Raw genomic sequence first — 18,522 nt, forward strand, 5'->3', positions numbered from 1 at the left:
GTTGACCTGAGGAATGATCACAACTTCTGTAAAAACTGAAAAACTATTTTTTGTGGTTATATGACCATGAGTGTCCCCTACAGTAGAAACGTACTTGTTTTTTTTTCCTTTTCGATCGCAACACGATCACTTGCGTACAGTCGCAAAGTTCGCGGCCTTTCTTCTTTTTTTTTCAAATAGTCATCAAGTATTATGTATCACGTTGTATTGGTAGTTACTGTAATCTAACAGCATGTTTATACACTGATTGATTACAATGAGACTGCTTATAACTAAGCATTTCCGAATTTGAACCCACAACAAGCCTTTGGCTAAGGGTCCAAGCACTGTTTGCAAATGTTATGTACCTATGCTTGAAATAAACCAATGACTGATTGATTCATTGATTATTTAGTGCATGACTTTTCCTTCGACACACTGTGTAATTTCTTATGATGCGTTTTGGTGGTATCTAAAGCATAGTTTCTAGTAGTGACTATAAATTATTATTTTTCTTTTATTTCAACATATTTTCTTTTATTTCGACACAGAGTATTTCAGGACTTACATGTGGCCTAATTCATGGCTGACCGAATGAGTCCCACTGAAGCTTCCGGCAATATCCTCGACTATCCCAGCACCACCACTTGTGCGCACCGAGCTTCCTCTAGAAACCCCTAGGAAAGAAAGGAGAATAGTTCAGTACTGAGATAATGCCATTCACACCTACATCAGCCAACACTTTCACAGAAGGCTAGTCGTTGGGCTGAAAATACGAAAAAAGTGTTTTAAACCTCCGAAGACGTCGTCAGGCATTTTGAGTAAATTAAGCATCAGTTACTCGTCGAATTGTAGAAACTCATTGAAGGATTTTAAGGTCGTCTCTCTTATTACATTCAAATTCCTCAAAATATATACCTACAGAGAAGATCGAGGAGCGAAACTATATGCTGCTTTGCTACACAACATTCGCCATTCCGTGAGACAACCACTCGTTTTTCAACTCTGGTGAACAGCTTTCCAAAGATTCCGGAAATTATTTCCCACATACGGGGAAAATGCCCGGTCATTTTGTTAATTGTGTTAAGAAAATCAAGGAAACTCGTAAAAGTTATGCGATTCAAAGGATATCTCACTAGTGATGGAGGGGCAGGACAAAAAACTCTAAGAAAAGTTAAACTCTACAAACGAAAAGACGGGATAATGAAGAAATTCGTGTAGGAATTGCGCTTAGAGTGTCATTGAGGCCGCTACAAAATCCCATTGCTGTGAGAGGTGCCCGATAGCAGACACAGAATATAAATTTTGAAACGTTAACTGTTATGTCTACGCAGAAACACTCTAGATTACTGATGCAACCCCTCTGCTACCGTATTCAAAACGCCACCACTAAGCCTTGAATAGCGGTCATGCCGGAATATGGGGCAGTTCTCTTAAGCGAATATATAGTATTTGCCTAAATATGCAGATAACCAATTCTGGTGTCGACTTTTTTTTTAGGTATGAAGATACAGCAGGAAAACAAATAAAATTCTTGGTTGGCTGGTTTCAGGAAGATCGGTACTTCAGCTTTCTCTTTGATAATTAGGCGATTGACTTCACTGGGTCGTTTGTGTGACTCCATACGTTAGGGCCCTTAATTCTATTATGGCAGCAAGTACCATTCCATTACTCACATTTCAACTCAAGAGTATGCTACTTCATTTTTGTATAGGGAGTAGAAACCAGTAAAAGCTATGGCAGCTTGATAAAACTCCCAATTATGGGATTTCAGATATTTGGTGATATACACTAAGTTGAAAATATTTCCCAAGTAGAGTTCTACTCTAGTAGAGTACCAAGTAGAGTAGAGTTCTACTCTAGGGAAAATTATCATTGCTAAGATCAATACCATTGATTGTTTCAGACGTCGCAATATGTATACATGTGTATACAAGATTCAACTAAACATCCCCGAAACAAGAACTGAATCATCCTCATATATGCTGCACCGGCAATAAGTGAAGCTACGAAGATCAGAACAAATTACTGAAGACAACTTACGGATCGCCAAATTCTCTTTCTTTTCAATGGTATTATGGATCCTATTTTAAGAGAACATATCGAATGATACACTTGAAGATAAAATATCAGAATGCAATGCTCAATATACCAAATTTGTTTCATCCCCTATAATTCGCCTATTACGGACGAACTATAGTTGTTTTCCTGCGCAAGTACAACTAGTGCTTTTCTTGCCGTTGTTTGCGTGTGCTTCGACTATATCCCTCGATATTTAGGATGACGTTGCTAAGTGTGCGCTTATTTTTTTATACAGCGGCCATTTTAGTTTCGCTTTTGTTATATGTGAGCCTTTAAGTAAATCAATTCATACGTATAACAATCTTCGCCACATGTTCTGCTTTTGGAAAGCAATTTTCATGTTTCATTCAGATTGCGGACAGATGTATCTGCATACCAACTGTGCTGGGAGGAATCGCTTCTGTCATGCTATTCTCGTCTTCCCTTCTACCCGCTTTCTGTAAATAAAAATATATAAAACAATTTCAATTAAAATTATATTTATAAAATAGTGGCTGATGGAGGTAAGAAAAGCAGGAGAAGGCTTCATAGAGTTAAGCAGCGGGCTCAACTTCTGCTCTCCATTACCCGAGCAAATGAACGAGTATGGGCTGCGATGATCCATTCTCAGCGAAGCAGCAGGAAATGTGGAGTAATATTTCAGTATTAAAGAAATGGTCGGAGTTGTGATGAAGCTAAATGTGAGGACGAGTGTTAAGCGGGCGGTCGTGTGACCCTTTGTGGGGTATCAAAAAGTGAGGTCATGGCTTCTTAACAATTCTCAACAATGACCTATTATAATGCGAAAACACACACTCATTAGAAAACCTACGAAAACAGGTAAAACAAACAAATGCATAACTGGAAGAGTCTGAGTGATAGTATAAAAAATAAACAGGTGACGTCTATAGGTTCTCCAAATTTTAGCCTTTTCCTCAAGGTTGAGCGTCTCTAGGCCCAGAAGACGTGTCGCGACACAACAAGACTTTATGCGTGGGGACGACCAAGCTGCAGCTGTAGCAGCTCGGAACGGTCGCGGTGGGCGCTCGTGTCTAGTACCGGCCGTATGAACGTCTTGTAGACGACCCGGTTGAGTTCTTTAGTCGCGTTTGGTAGCTTCCGCCCAAGAAAGCAGTGCTTTTGATTTGCTTTGGAGCGGAGATGGTATTTTAAACATGAATACACTACTCAAGAGTATGCGTCACTGTCACCCATAAGTACAGGAAGCGCTGTACCTCATTCAAAGCATATTTCTTATATACAGGGCGCTCAAAGTTAAATCGAAGGTTTTTTTTTAAATTAGGCACCTAAATGTACGTAAAACCCGAACCTACAGTGAGGTTATGCGCTCATGGGGACACAAAATGATGGGCTAATTATAGAGGTCGTTAGAATAATTAAGTGAACTTGAATAAATATTGTTTTACTGGGTGGAGTAGGCAGGCATGTTGGTATTAAAAGTTGGTCGCAATCGTGTTTCTCCGCTGTTTCATTTAGCAAAATTATACTAGTGCAACCGTACTCCGTGATATCGAACTGCTCAGTTTAATTGCCGTTCGCATGATTACGCAATCAAGGCCGTGCTACATTTGCTACATTTTACCTAAGGGCTATTCCCACATTTTAACTGCCGCATATTGATCCTACAGTACAGTTTTACTTACCAAGGGCGCCGTTCTTGTTTCGGCCATGCTCTCTGCTATACATGTCCCGTCTGGAACGAAAATGTAACTAGTAGTAACCAAATATTGCCAGAAAGTGACCAAACTGTAAAGAAAAAGATTACTCTGTAAAGAGAAACACAAAATCCGGCCGGTTCAGCTCTTCATGGCGCTTGCTTACATACGCCCTAAACTTTTTCATGGTTTGTCCGGCGTACATTGACCTTGCGTCACCAACAAGAAATGGTTCATTCTGAAACGGTAAAAGGCCGGGTATAACAAAGTAGGTGTTGCTCTGGGTTTAGTTTTTGTATGTGTGGAAGTAGATAAACTTACTGTTAGGAACTCGACGCCTGCAAGAAGCACTCTAATATTCGGCTCCGTGATCTCCCTCAAACGCAGATTGATCTAAAATTGAAAGTTGCCATTTGTACGATTGCGGCAAGCGCACACAAAATCGAGCAGAATTACGTACGCCAAGTAATTTGTGCCCCGTGACTTTCGAATGGTCTACTAGGAACCTCCCGCATGCCTAGAGGGGTATAACGGACACGCTGGCAGGCGCACGAACAACTGGGCATTCGGACATTATTGCTCCTTATTTAAAAAGACGCGTGCGCAGTTCCTTTCGCACTGGATAAGTGGTGAATATGTGCCTTTGTTTGAGCAGATGAAAATTCTAGGAGGAAGAAGTACAGTGCGGCCAAGCTACCATTGGGAAGCGCGAACAATGCTTCTGTGAAACCCTTGTGCTTACGCGCGGCGTCGGGATAGCCTTTTGTAAGCTTCCAAATGACCAAGTCAATTCTTATGTGTTTGTGTTGAACTGAGCTTTTACTCTTAGAGAAACATTGTTATTTGTATGTGGTCATGTTTTCAAGAAAGTTTGTCCAGAGAGGGCTTGTCTTGTGCTTATTTCGTGTTGGTTTGTTTCTCCCTTTCTTGTTTCTCGTTCATTGTTTTAAAGTACGCGCCAGATTGTAAATTGCGACCCTGAACTGTCCTTCTATTGTCCTATCTGATCTGGAGAATGAAACAAAAACGAGGGTTGAATTAACCTTTTGAAAACACCCACTAAAGACTCTTGGCGAGGTTTTTGTACAGCTTAAAATGAGCCGTTGATACGCCCACAGCCAAATAATCCAACTTACATACTAGAAAGATACCGGTGATAAATATTGTCGGGAATGAAAAGGTTAGTGTTAATTTATTACAACAGCAAGTAGGGAGATCAGATAGAGAATTTGCTGGGCTAGTTGGTTCAAAATGTACCGAAAGTGTGAAATTACCGAAAATATCGTCAAGCAAGATAGCAGAGGTGCGCTCTCACACAATTCCAGTGGAAAATCAGGTAAAATAATGGTTACGGTGACGTTCATAGAATTAATAACAAATTGCTGGAGCTATTGAGCGCTGCGCTGTACTGACCTTTGTGTTTGGAGCATAGGACTCTGCACAGTGCTCCAAATGCATTCAAAATCAAGTTAGTAAACATTTAGAGTGCATGTATAAGCATATATAAAACAACATAGTATGCACCACAGCCCCATGAGGTAGATTCAGAGTTCGAATGACGCCGGTTTGATGATCAGCGAAAAATGTGTTAATTTATCACGCGAAACTCTGTGGACAAAACCGAACCAACAAGACAGAAACGAGCTGTCAGCTTATACAGCATTGCAAAGGACTATACGTGGGCAAAGGCACGTTCGCCATGCACATCAAAATAGCTACCTAGAATACCCTCCGCGTGTGAAAATATGCGTGGTTTTTGTGCCCGATGTGCTGCTAAAACCCCTTGGTTTTGCGGGGCTGTTATCATACTTTCGCAGTTCTCCGCGTATTTAATAGCTTTACCTTGTTGCTGCGTTCTTTAGTAGTGCAAAACACCCACCAACAGGCAGTTAATACACTCAGAAATTTTAATATTGGAATTGGACAGCCTGATTAATACACGAGTTTTAACGGGATGCGTTTTGAAATTTTGGGAAACTGATCAGAATGGAATTGTGAAGGGTTTTAATTGCTCTCGATGGAAAGGAAAACAAAGAACTCCTCAGTTCTTTCATTACATCGCCGTATCAGCTCAATATCCCGTCGGCAATGGCACAGCATTCACATTCATATTTTCTCCTTCACAGCGTTTACTTTCCTATTGCCTGTCGGTGTAATATGATGGTTAGTGTATCTCCGCCAAATTGTGAATGAAAGTGTTTTTCTCTTGTTATGATCCCACACTGAAAAATATTTTGTGAAGTGATTTTGTGCTGTCATAGCCTTTGCTAGGGCTGCCGCTGTGAAGGAAATTCAATGCTTCAACCCTGACATGTGAGCCTAAATGCACGAATTGTGACTGCAAGAGTGACCAAAATTAGTGTCGTTTCTTAAACAGTCGACGAAGTCAAAGTATCATTGGTCGGAATAAAACTCTCACATTCCAGCTAAAGATACCCCTAGGAGAGTTGGCCGCACTACAGCAAGAATATATAGACTGTAAACAATACTTCGAACGCTTCTAAATCTGGGGATTCTTCTATGAGCAATGTAGCTAGCTAAAGGGCCTAGAAATTATAGGGCTGCCACAGAGTTTTCAAGACAGACCGAATAAAATGGTAATTGAAATCGTGCGGGCTTCACTCATACAGCCCGAATAGTAAGACATCGGAATTGCACGAAGAAGAGAAATCAGCAATGCGAAACTGATTTAGGATCTTAATCTAATTGTCCGATTTTGAACAAGGACTACGTGCAACTCTTAAGAAATGTCATCTAAAACACAAGCCTTGCCACTTCATAAATCAGATTTTTTGTACCGGATTGACCCATCTTCCTAAACATACACCAGACGAGAGAAAGGAAAACAGTGCCGGTTCGATGTCGTTGCAACAAAGGAAATTTTAATGAAGGAACGTTGGGCCAGGAAAGTTGTAAGTCCCACTACAATGAACAGCGGAAGTCCTTTTCTTTTTCTATATTCTAGATTGATAGCTCCTTCTGCAGATGTTGTTTAATTTCGGTAGGTCGTTCCTTCATCCTAGGCGCTACTCCTCAATTCCTTCAATTTGTGGCATCTTCATGCTACCTAAGTTTGCCTTCCAGCTGCTAATAGGTCGCCCCGTTTTCAAGCCATCGCTCATTGCCGGCGGTACGCATTGGTTGAACACTATACTTCTAAGGAATGGGGCTAGTTTGGTTTCATAATTTAGTAGTGCTTTCTTAGTACCACCAAGACCGTATGAATAATGCGCTGCAATATTTTCTCGCAGTTCAGATGAGCAATGGCATTTTTTCCCTTTTTCCAGCGTTTTTTTGGCTACGTTGTTTATGCCGAATGGGTCGCTTTCAGTGTATTTATCTTTACCTTAAGTTTCTTCACAGTTATTGTTCTGCGCACGACCAAGCCGTCTCATTTTAGTGCCGCGAACATTTTATCGGGTGTTCTTTACGCTCACTGAGAATGCTATGTTATCTCAAAGCCTTAAAAAACCCAACTACATTCCGTTGATCCGCATGCCTTGGGTTTTCAAGTCAAGCTTCCTGAATACCCTATTTGGACATCTTGTGACTGATTTTGGCTTGATGTCATCTCCCTTTCGTGCTCGATTTCTCATTGGGAACTTTTCGATTTCCTTGTGTTGTAGTGACCGAAAGTCCCTTACATAACTTGTATAACAGTCTAGTGGAGCTGTTTTGTACTATTTGGTATTTTATTGCTTGCAGACCTCCGGTGGTTTCAATTTATTCGAGCAGTTTTTTAAGGTATATGAATTGCATAAAAGCGAGTACTTATTAGTCTGTAGAGGTTTCTAATACATTACTGAAGACCTGAATGTGATACGCCTTTAAGCATCGTTTTCTAAACCCAGTCGGTCCCTAAGTTGTTGAAAGAACAGGCTTTGGCTTAGCAGTTGCATGTCCTACCATAATAAAAGGTGTTTTAAAGTTCTATGGGAATTAACAAATCACTTCATGAAGTCGTCGCGACGCTATTTTCAGGCTGCAGTGCGAATCTTAATCGGTATCTTTTTTATGTATTGTGTACAGGTCTGGTATTAACCTCCGCTAACCTTTGCTGATAAAAACAACAATCTGTATCCCTCGTTAAAACGAAAGCACTGTGGCTCTCCAACGTTTTAAAGCTCTGTTCAGCCGTGAAAGCACGGTAATTGCGTCATCCAAAGCTGCCACCAGAGTCGTCTTCTTATAAAGACCCTTTCAAAAAATTTCAAAGAAAAATGATTGTGCCTATACAAAGTTTTTTAGAATACCCAACTTGTAGAAGGTATTAAACGATTATATGTAACTAGAAATAAACACACCATACGCGCTCTCGCTCTCTATCGATCTCTATCTCTCTATCTTAGTTAACAATATAATATCCAATTCGAAACCCTTTATCATTATTGACACAGTAAATAAGACTGGCTAAAGCAAGGATGTAAAAGATCGACCGAATTAGTTTTTACTGACTGACCATGCATCCGTTTTCATTTATCTTACGTACAAGGAAGGCAAATAGTCTTGACCTGAGGGGAATTCAAAGTTTTCCAGTATACTACGAACTGTAATTCATAAAGGCTTCTTGAAGTATTTAAAAAATACTTTAGAGATTGCAGGCTGCTTTCCTGCAGATAGCTACCTCGCAATTGTAGCCTCAATCAATTAGAGGAGTGGTGGCAAACAACTTGATGTTGTTTGACAAATATCAGTTCGTGCATTGGTTTCCACACCATAGATTCATCAGGGTCTCCAAAAGCTATCTGTCAAACCATCCGCAACAACCTAAGGGCAATAAGGGCTAGCAAAACCTAACAAATGCCTAGTAGTGAACCTACCTATCTTGATCATACCCGCCGCGGTGGCTCAGTGGCTAAGGCGTTGCGCTGCTGAGAACGAGGTCGCGGGTTCGATTCCCGGCCGCGGCGGCCGCTTTTCTGATGGAGGCGAAAAGCAAAAACGCCCGTGTGTACCAGATTTCGGCGCACGATAAAGATCCCCAGGTGGTCAAAATTAATCCGGAGCCCTCCACTACGGCGAGCCTCATCGCCTACGTTGCGTCGGCGCGTTAACCCCACAATCAATCAATCAACCTATCTTGATCATATATATATTTAAATATATACATATATATATATATATATATATATATATATATAAATCTAGAGAAAGATAAACTCACAAAGCGCGCAGACTTATATATATATATATATATATATATATATATATATATATATATATATATATATATATATATATATATTGATATATAGTAAGGGTTGGCAGTTAAGAAAACCTCGGAAAGCAAAGGGGAGATTGTGGTGGGTCATAGAAAGAGATCAAGAATTTTTTGAGTCGAAAAGAAAGTGGTGAAAAAATGCCCGCCAGGTGGGATCTGAACCCACGACCTCCAGAATACCGGTCTGGTGCGATAACCACTACGCTACCGGCGGGGCTGTTTCCCCAGCACTTTCTCGGATATTTATGTTAGGTATTTTTGTTTCCTGCACATGCGAGTGGTAGCCAACGCCACTCGGACTACTCTGGGTGAAGGGGACCTTCTTTTTAACCCCCGGGCCATCACTCGAGTGTCTACGACGTGTCGAGAGTGGTCGACAAGCGTTGAACCCTCTTAAGCTCCCTTTGGCACCAAGACTGCCATAACAGAGGCCCTCGATAAGCATGTAGCGAATCAGAAAATGGGAAATGAGGCGCTCCGTGAAATAAACACAAAGTAAGGGTTGGCAGTCAAGAAAACCTCGGAAAGCAAAGGGGAGGTTCTGGTGGGTCACAGAAAGAGATGAAGAATTTTTTGAGTCGAAAAGAAAGTGGTGAAAAAATGCCCGCCGGGTGGGATCCGAACCAACGACCTCCAGGATACCGGTCTGGTGCGATACCACTACGCTACCGGCGGGGCTGTTTCCCCAGCGCTTTCTCGGGTATTTATGTTAAGGTATTTTAGGTATTTTTGTTTCCTGCACTTGGGGGTGGTAGCCAGCGCCACTCGGACTACTCGGGGTGAAGGGGACCTTCTTTTTAACCCCCGGGCCGTGACTGGAGTGTCTACGACATTTCGAGAGTGGTGGACCAGCGTTGAACCCTCTTAAGCCCCCTTTGGCACCAAGACTGCCATAACAGAGGCCCTCGCTAAGCATGTAGCGAATCAGAAAATGGGAAATAAGGGGCTCCGTGAAATAAACACAAAGTAAGGGTTGGCAGTCAAGAAAACCTCGGAAAGAAAAGGGGAGGTTGTGGTGGGTCATAGAAAGAGATGAAGAACCCGAACCCACGACCTCCAGAATACTGGTCTGGTGCGCAGACCAGTATTCTGAAGGTCGTGGGTTCGGATCCCACCTGGCGGGCATTTTTTCACCACTTTCTTTTCGACTAACAAAATTCTTCATCTCTTTCTATGACCCAAAACAACCTCCCCTTTGCTTTCCGAGGTTTTCTTGACTGTCAACCCTTACTTTGTATTTATTTCACGGAGCCCCTCATTTCCCATTTTTTGATTCGCTACATGCTTAGCGAGGGCCTCTGTTATGGCGGTCTTGGTGCCAAAGGGAGCTTAAGAGGGTTCAACGCTGGTCGACCACTCTCGACATGTCGTAGACACTCGAGTCACGGCCCGGGGGTTAAAAAGAAGGTCCCCTTCAACCCGAGTAGTCCGAGTGGCGCTGGCTACCACCCCCAAGTGCAGGAAACAAAAATACCTTAACATAAATACCCGAGAAAGTGCTGGGAAAACAGCCCCGCCGGTAGCGTAGTGGTTATCGCACCAGACCGCTATTCTGGAGGTCGTGGGTTCGGATCCCACCAGGCGGGCATTTTTTCACCATTTTCTTTTCGACTCAAAAAACTCTTCATCTCTTTCTGTGACCCACCACAACCTTCCATTTGCTTTCCGAGGTTTTCTTGACTGCCAACCCTTACTTTGTGTTTATTTCACGGAGCCCCTCATTTCCCATTTTCTGATTCGCTACATGCTTAGCGAGGGCCTCTGTTATGGCAGTCTTGGTGCCAAAGGGAGCTTAAGAGGGTTCAACGCTGGTCGACTATCTCGACATGTCGTAGACACTCGAGTCACGGCCCGGGGGTTAAAAAGACGGTCCCCTTCACCCCGAGTAGTCCGAGTGGCGCTGGCTACCACCCCCAAGTGCAGGAAACAAAAATACCTTAACATAAATACCCGAGAAAGTGCTGGGGAAACAGCCCCGCCGGTAGTGTAGTCGTTATCGCACCAGACTGGTATTCTGGAGGTCGTGGGTTCGGATCCCACCCGGCGGGCATTTTTTAACTACTTTCTTTTAGACTCAAAAAAAAAATTCTTCATCTCTTTCTATGACCCACCACAACCTCCCCTTTGCTTTCCGAGGTTTTCTTGACTGCCAACCCTTACTTTGTGTTTATTTCACGGAGCCCCTCCTATCCCATTTTCTGATTCGCTACATGCTTAGCGAGAGCCTCTGTTATGGCAGTCTTGGTGCCAAAGGGAGCTTAAGAGGGTTCAACGCTGGTCGACCACTCTCGACATGTCGTAGACACTCGAGTCACGGCCCGGGGGTTAAAAAGATGGTCCCCTTCACCCCGAGTAGTCCGAGTGGCGCTGGCTACCACCCCCAAGAGCAGGAAACAAAAATACCTTAACATAAATACCCGAGAAAGTGCTGGGGAAAAAGCCCCGCCGGTTGCGTAGTCGTTATCGCACCAGACCGGTATTCTGGAGGTCGTGGGTTCGGATCCCACCCGGCGGGCATTTTTTCACAACTTTCTTTTCGACTCAAAGAATTCTTCATCTCTTTCTATGACCCACCACAACCTCCCCTTTGCTTTTCGAGGTTTTCTTGACTGCCAACCCATACTTTGTGTTTATTTCACAGAGCCCCTTATTTCCCATTTTCTGATTCGCTAAATATATATATATATATATATATATATATATATATATATATATATATATATATATATATATATATATATATATATATATATATATATATATATATATAGACTGAAAAGATAAAAACTCACACAGAGCGCGAAAAAAAATAAGGTTAGTAGAGACAGAGACAAACGAGAAAGACTTAGAAAATAAAAATAAGTTTACTGACGTTTCAGGGAGAGGACTCCCTTTCTTCAGAGGGAGTCCTCTCCCTGAAACGTCAGTAAACTTATTTTTATTTTCTAAGTCTTTCTCGTTTGTCTCTGTCTCTACTAACCTTATATATATATATATATATATATGTATATGAATGGCTTCCAACCAGGTAGGGACCACGATTATTGCCAACGTTTCAGCAAAGAAACGTTTGCAACAATTTCGGTCACTACCTGGCGGGAAGTATTCTTTTCCTGTCTTATTGAAAGTTATAATGCTCCCTATATACCTAAATATATATATATATATATATATATATATATATATATATATATATATATATATATATATATATATTCAGAACAAAATGCTGGCAGTCTACAACGCCACAGAAGTCATTGGGGAATAGTTAGGCTATTTTTTTACCTTTATTGACGTTACCTTATGATTTTTATTGTTACGTGAGAAAGAAAGAAAAACACGCGCCCAGAGTGGGGACCGCACCCACGCCTTTCGATTAGATCTCGAATGCCTTACCAATTCGGCTATCTGGGAGACTGTGTGCTCCTTCACTTTCTGTGGTATTTATATTTACTACAACTCTATCTGCCGCTTGAGGGTTGTAGCCAGTGCCACGAGACTACACGGGGAGAAGGGGACTTTCTTTATAACCCCCGAGGGGTGACTCGAGTGTCTACAGAATGTCATAATCGGGTAACTGGCGGGAAACGCTCTCATGCTACCTTGAACTCAAGGCTGCCAGAACCGAGGCCCTCGCGAAGCTTTCGCAAGATAATATGGTTTGGAAATGAGGGGCTCCTTAGGAAATACAGAAAGAAATGCGGGCAGTCTACAACGCCAAAGAAGGCTTAGGAAAATGGTTGGGGTATTTTTTTACCGTTAGTGACATTACCTTATTATATTTTAAAATGACGTGAGAAAGAAAGAAAGAAAAACACACGCCCAAAGTAGGGAAGGAACGCACGCCTTTCGGTGAGATCTCGAATGCCTTACCAATTCGGTTATCTGGGCGACTCTGTTCTCCTTCACTTTCTGGGGTATTTATATTTACTACAACTGTATCTGACGCTTGAGGGCAGTAGCCAGCGTCACTCAGACTACACGGAGAGAAGGATACTTTCTTTTCAACCCCCGGGGCGTGACTCAAATGTCTACAGCTTGTCATAAGCGGGTAACTGGCGGGAAACCCTCTCATGCTACCTTGGCATCAAGGCCGCCAGAACGGGGCCTTCGCTAAGCTTTCGCAAAATAATATGGTTTGGAAATTAGGGGCTCGTTAAGAAAAACAGAAAGAAACGCAGGCAGTCTACAACGCCAATTTGTGTTATTAACATATATACCCCAGAAAGTGGAGAGGAAAATGGCCCCGTCGGTAGCGTAGTGGTTATCGCACCAGACCGATATTCTGGAGGTCGTGGGTTCGGATCCCACCTGGCGGGCTTTTTTTCTCCACTTTCTTTCTTTCTTTCGAAATTCTATATCTGTTTCAATGACCTACTATATCCTCCCCTTTAATTCCAAAGTTTTCTTTACTGCCAATTTATTTCTGTTTTACTTTCGACGAGCCCCTCTTTTCCCATTCTGATTTGCTACACACACACACACACACACACACACATATATATATATATATATATATATATATATATATATATATATTTATATATATATATATAAACCCCCGCTTGAAAGTCGAGAGAGGAGCCGCTGCGGGATAGCATAATTTGTCAGTGCACCGCACGCTGTATGCGGCGATGTTACTTGGACTCCCGCTCCCAGAAAAAACGGTGGATTTTTTTTTCGACTTACATTTTCGCTTATTTATGACTGTATCAAAGAAACATGACAAACACAAGTCATTCGGCACTACTAAAATCTTTCGGAAACAGCCGAATAGCTCTGGCAACGACTACAGCAACCTTGATATGTGACCTTACCGAGTCCCTCGTTTCATATCTGCCTTTTATGTTATATATATATATATATATATATATATATATATATATATATATATATATATATATATATGTATATATATATAAATATATATTTATATATATATATATATATATATATATATATATATATATATATATATATATATATATATATATATATATTGCAGGGCTGATGGTAAGCCAAGGCAGAGCAGTACAGCGCAAACCACTTTATTCGCAGGCCGAGCTAGAAGGCAGCAAGATAGCGGCAGACCAATGTTACCGATGATCATAGTTCGAGAAGGCGAAAGAATCGGCGATGATGAGTATATACAGAGATGAAGAACCCGTGGCCGCAACCGAGAGCCAGTGATGCTTGCAGTTCACTTGGACATTGCATTCAGCGGTCCGAACTTCCACAAACGAAGCTACTACTGGTCTCACACTAATTTTCTCCTGGGGCGGCCGCCTGGCCGCATTTTACTGTGGATTACACCGGTGGAAAGCCTTGAGGCGGGAAACGTGGACTTCCACAAACGGGGGTGGCGCGATCATTCACTGGAGAGGTAGCCTCAAGAACCTTGTAAGGACCAAGGAATCGGTGTAGAAATTTTTTGCAGAGGCCTGGAGAGCGAACCGGTGTCCAGACCAAGACTTTGTCAGCAGGTTGGAAAGACACAGACCGGCGAGCAGCGTCGTAGCGGTCTTGTTGGCTTGCTTTTGTGCATATGCGAGCCAGTCGCCGACAGTGTTCAATCCGAGACACGAATTGTTCCGGGAACGATGCAGAAGCGGACATAGGAGCGGTAAAGAAACAGGTATCAAGCACGTGCCATGGATGACGGCCGTATGCAAGGTAGAAACGTGCGTACCCTGTAGGGCTTTGAACTGCCGTGTTATAAGCAAATGTGACTGAAGGTAATATAGTATCCCACTTTTTGTAATCAGGCCGTATGTTCATTGAAATTATGTCAGAGAGCATGCGGTGAAAACGTTCGGTGAGCCCGTTCGTTTGTTGATGGTAGCTTGATGTCATTTTGTGCGAGCCATTAGAGGCACGAAGCACTTCGACAAGGATCTCAGATAGAAACACCTTGCCGCGGTCACTTAACAGTGCGCGAGGGGCTCCATGTCGTAGCAGGATTTGTCGCAAAAAGAAGGCGGCGACGTCGCCAGCGCTAGCCGTGGGAAGTGGCGCTGCTTCCGCGTAGCGAATCAAGTGATCAACAGCCGTGACGACCCAGCGGTGACCAGTGGATGTCGTCGGTAAGGACACATACAAAAATAATACCGACCGCTTCAAACGGCGTAGTTTGACACGGAGCAGGGTCGAGGAGACCGACGGGGGGTGCTATAGAGCGCTTTCGGTGCGGACGGGGTGAACAAGTTGCGACGTATTTCATGACACTGGTTGAGAGTCCTGGTCAAAAGAAGCGAGCATGAATGTAGTCGTAGGTCTTTTGAAAGCCAAGGTGGACTGCGGTGGCGTCGTCATGAAAATCTTGCAAGACGCGACTCTGGAGAGATTGAGGCACAACAGGGACCTATGTGGCGCCATTTGGGCGGTGGTTTCTGCGATACAGTGCACCGACTATGAGCTGGAACTACCGCAGTTTCCAACGTAGGTAGCTATTCGGTGGACGTGTCGAGCCAGCGAGCCGATCCATCATTTTCCGGCAGTAACTGTCTGCCCGTTTATGATCGACCAAGTCGCGGCACTCGTCAGCCGGTGCTTAGTCGACAGGTGCAACTGATGATGGTGGTGCATGAGAAAGTGACTCCATTTTGTTTGAAGACGGCATCAGCGGGCACCACGAGAGGGCGTCTGCGTCTACATGCTTCAGTACAGACGAGTAGGTAACCGTAAAGTCGTACTCTTGCAATCGCAGAATCCAGCGTCCCAGGCTTCCCGAAAAGTTTTTAATGAAGACAGCTAGCACAGAGCGTGATGGTCTGTGACGACGGTGAAATATCGGCCCTAGAGGTATGCCCGAAACTGTTGCACAGACCACACAACGGCCAGACGCACCTGTACCTTTATGGTATAGTTCTTCTCCGCTCGTCTTAGAGGTCAGCTCGCATAAGCAACAACACTCTCGCTGTGGTGACCATCGCTCTGCAATAGAACGGCGCCAATGCTATGCCCACTAGCGTAGCTGTGGAGGATCGCCGGTCTCGAGTCATCAAAGTCGCATAATGCTGGTTCGGAAGTAAGTGCTTGTTTCAGGTCTTGGAAGGCCTTTTCGCAGCCATCACTCCAGTCGAAGGGGGTATCAGAATTTAATAGCTGATTAGGAGGTGCAGCGAGAGAAGCGAAATTGCGGACTAAACGGCGAAAATAGGACACCAGGCCGAGAAAACTACGTAAGGCTTTTTGTTTCTGAGGTCGAGAAAAATTGGCTACAGCAAAAATTTTGTCTGTGTCCGGGCGTATGCCATCTTTACTGACGACGTGACCTAAAACTTTTATCGATTTGCTAACAAAAGGACATTTCTCGGTGTTCAGAGTTAGACAAGCCGTTGCCAGGCACGTCAACATCTCGTCCAGACGCATCAGATTTTCCGCAAAACTTGACGAAAAGATGACGATGCCGCCAAGGTAACACCGACAAGTTTGTTTTATTTAAGGCCGCGAAGGACTGTATCTATCATGGGCTCAAATGTGGCTGGGGCGTTGCATAAGCCAAAAGGCATTACGTTAAATTCGTACAAGACATCTGGAGTCGCAAACGCCGTTTTCTCTTTGTCATACTCGCGCATGGGGATTTGCCAGTAGCCAGATCGCTGGTCTGGACTACAGAAATATCCAGCCCCTTGAAGACGGTCCAGCGCGTCATCTATGTGCAGCGTCCGATATACATCCTTCCGTGTAATTTTATTCAAAGCCCGATAGTCTACACAAACGCGTACAGAACCGTCTTTTTCCTTACCAGAACAACAGGAGAAGACCACGGGCTCGATGACGGTCGAATAACGTTTCGTTGAAGCATGTCCTCGACGTTTTCGTCTATGACTTTCAGTTCCGACGATCGCACATGGTACGGGCGAGGGCGAACAATGTGGATCTCATCTGTCTCAATACAATGCTCTGCCACAGACGTCTGTCCGAGGTTGGTGGAAATGCAGTCCAATGAGTTTTTTTTGTTTTTGAGCAGCTCAAGTAGGAGTTTCGTTTGCCGTTTTTCCGGGAGCGGGACTCGAACCCACATCTCTTCATAACCGGTGCGGTGCGTTCGCCATTACGCTATCCCCACAGCGGCTTCTCTCTCGACTTTAAAGCGGGGGGTTTATATTTACAAGAGCTCTGAGGCCGGTCAACTAGCGCCGCCCCTCGACTACCGCGGGAGACGTAGAACGTCTTCTTTCCCAGCGGCCGCCACGTAGAACGTGGTCGGAGGTCGGGGTTAGCAATTGGCATATCCGAACTGCTGGAGCCAGTGCCTCGTAATGCATGTAGCAGAACAGAGAGATACGGTTGAATGCGCTGGATGTGGGTTGAATGTGGGTTCAAGTCCCGCTCCCGGAAAAACGGCGGATTTTTTCTCGACTTATATTTTCGCTTATTTATCAATGAATCAAAGAAACGTGACAAGCACACGTCATTCGGCCCTATTAAATATTTCGAAAAAAGCCGAATAGCACTGGCAATGACGACTGCAACGTTGATATGTACCTTTACCGAGTCCCGAGTCCCGTATCTCTCTGTTCTGCTACATGCATTACGAGGCACTGGCTCCAGCAGTTCGGATATGCCAATTGCTAGCCCGACCTCCGACCACGTTCTACGTGGCGGCCGCTGGGAAAGAAGACGTTCTACGTCTCCCGCGGTAGTCGAGGGGCGGCGCTAGTTGACCGGCCTCAGAGCTGTCGTAAATATAAACCCCCCGCTTTAAAGTCGAGAGAGAAGCCGCTGTGGGGATAGCGTAATGGCGAACGCACCGCACCGGTTATGCGGAGATGTGGGTTCGGGTCCCGCTCCCGGAAAAACGGCGGATTTTTTCTCGACCTATATTTTCGCTTATTTATCAATGAATCAAAGAAACGTGAGAAGCACACGTCATTCGGCCCTATTAAATATTTCGAAAAAAGCCGAATAGCACTGGCAATGACGAGTGCAACCTTCATATGTATCTTTACCGAGTCCCTCGACCCGTATCTCTCTGTTCTGCTACATGCATTACAAGGCACTGGCTCCAGCAGTTCGGATATGCCAATTGCTAACCCCGACCTCCGACCACTTTCTACGTGGCGGCCGCTGGGAAAGAAGACGTTCTACGTCTCCCGGGGTAGTCGAGGGGCGGCGCTAGTTGACCGGCCTCAGAGCTCTTGTAAATATAAACCCCCCGCTTTAAAGTCGAGAGAGAAGCCGCTGTGGGGATAGCGCAATGGCGAACGCACCGCACCGGTTATGCGGAGATGTGGGTTCGAGTCCCGCTCCCGAAAAAACGGCGGATTTTTTCTCGACTTATATTTTCGCTTATTTATCAATGAATCAAAGAAACGTGACAAGCACACGTCATTCGGCCCTATTAAATATTTCGAAAAAAGCCGAATAGCACTGGCAATGGCGACTGCAACCTTGATATGTATCTTTACCGAGTCCCTCGTCCCGTATCTCTCTGTCTGTTCTGCAACATGCATTACGAGGCACTGGCTCCAGCAGTTCGGATATGCCAATTGCTAACCCCGACCTCCGACCACGTTCTACGTGGCGGCCGCTGGGAAAGAAGACGTTCTACGTCTCCCGCGGTAGTCGAGGGGCGGCGCT

The 18,522-nt window shown here is 44.0% G+C and overlaps 1 protein-coding gene, 1 long non-coding RNA gene and 2 other non-coding genes across 4 annotated transcripts in view; 2 read left to right on the forward strand and 2 right to left on the reverse strand.

Annotated features, from left to right (window-relative positions):
- Positions 1-495: 495 nt before the first annotated feature.
- LOC144164106 (uncharacterized) lies at positions 496-4,105 on the reverse strand. The gene is made up of 4 exons (XR_013321056.1): positions 4,038-4,105; positions 3,827-3,954; positions 3,705-3,754; positions 496-656 (listed from the first exon to the last, which is right to left on the reverse strand). It is a non-coding gene; the product is annotated as an uncharacterized LOC144164106 (long non-coding RNA).
- LOC144163898 (uncharacterized) overlaps positions 3,950-18,522 on the reverse strand; it is a 94,958-nt gene continuing 80,385 nt past the window's right edge. The window contains exon 6 of the mRNA XM_077694566.1: positions 3,950-3,954. Coding sequence (XP_077550692.1) covers positions 3,950-3,954 — 5 coding nt within the window. The remainder of the gene's footprint in view (positions 3,955-18,522) is intronic.
- Trnas-gcu (transfer RNA serine (anticodon GCU)) lies at positions 10,451-10,523 on the forward strand. Its single transcript has one exon. It is a non-coding gene; the product is annotated as a tRNA-Ser (tRNA).
- Positions 13,184-13,256, forward strand: Trnai-gau (transfer RNA isoleucine (anticodon GAU)). Its single transcript has one exon. It is a non-coding gene; the product is annotated as a tRNA-Ile (tRNA).

The sequence above is a fragment of the Haemaphysalis longicornis genome, unplaced genomic scaffold (genome assembly GCF_048455015.1).
Source record: "Haemaphysalis longicornis isolate Haplotype H1 unplaced genomic scaffold, Haemaphysalis longicornis Haplotype H1 scaffold_13, whole genome shotgun sequence".
Taxonomy (NCBI): domain Eukaryota; kingdom Metazoa; phylum Arthropoda; class Arachnida; order Ixodida; family Ixodidae; genus Haemaphysalis; species Haemaphysalis longicornis.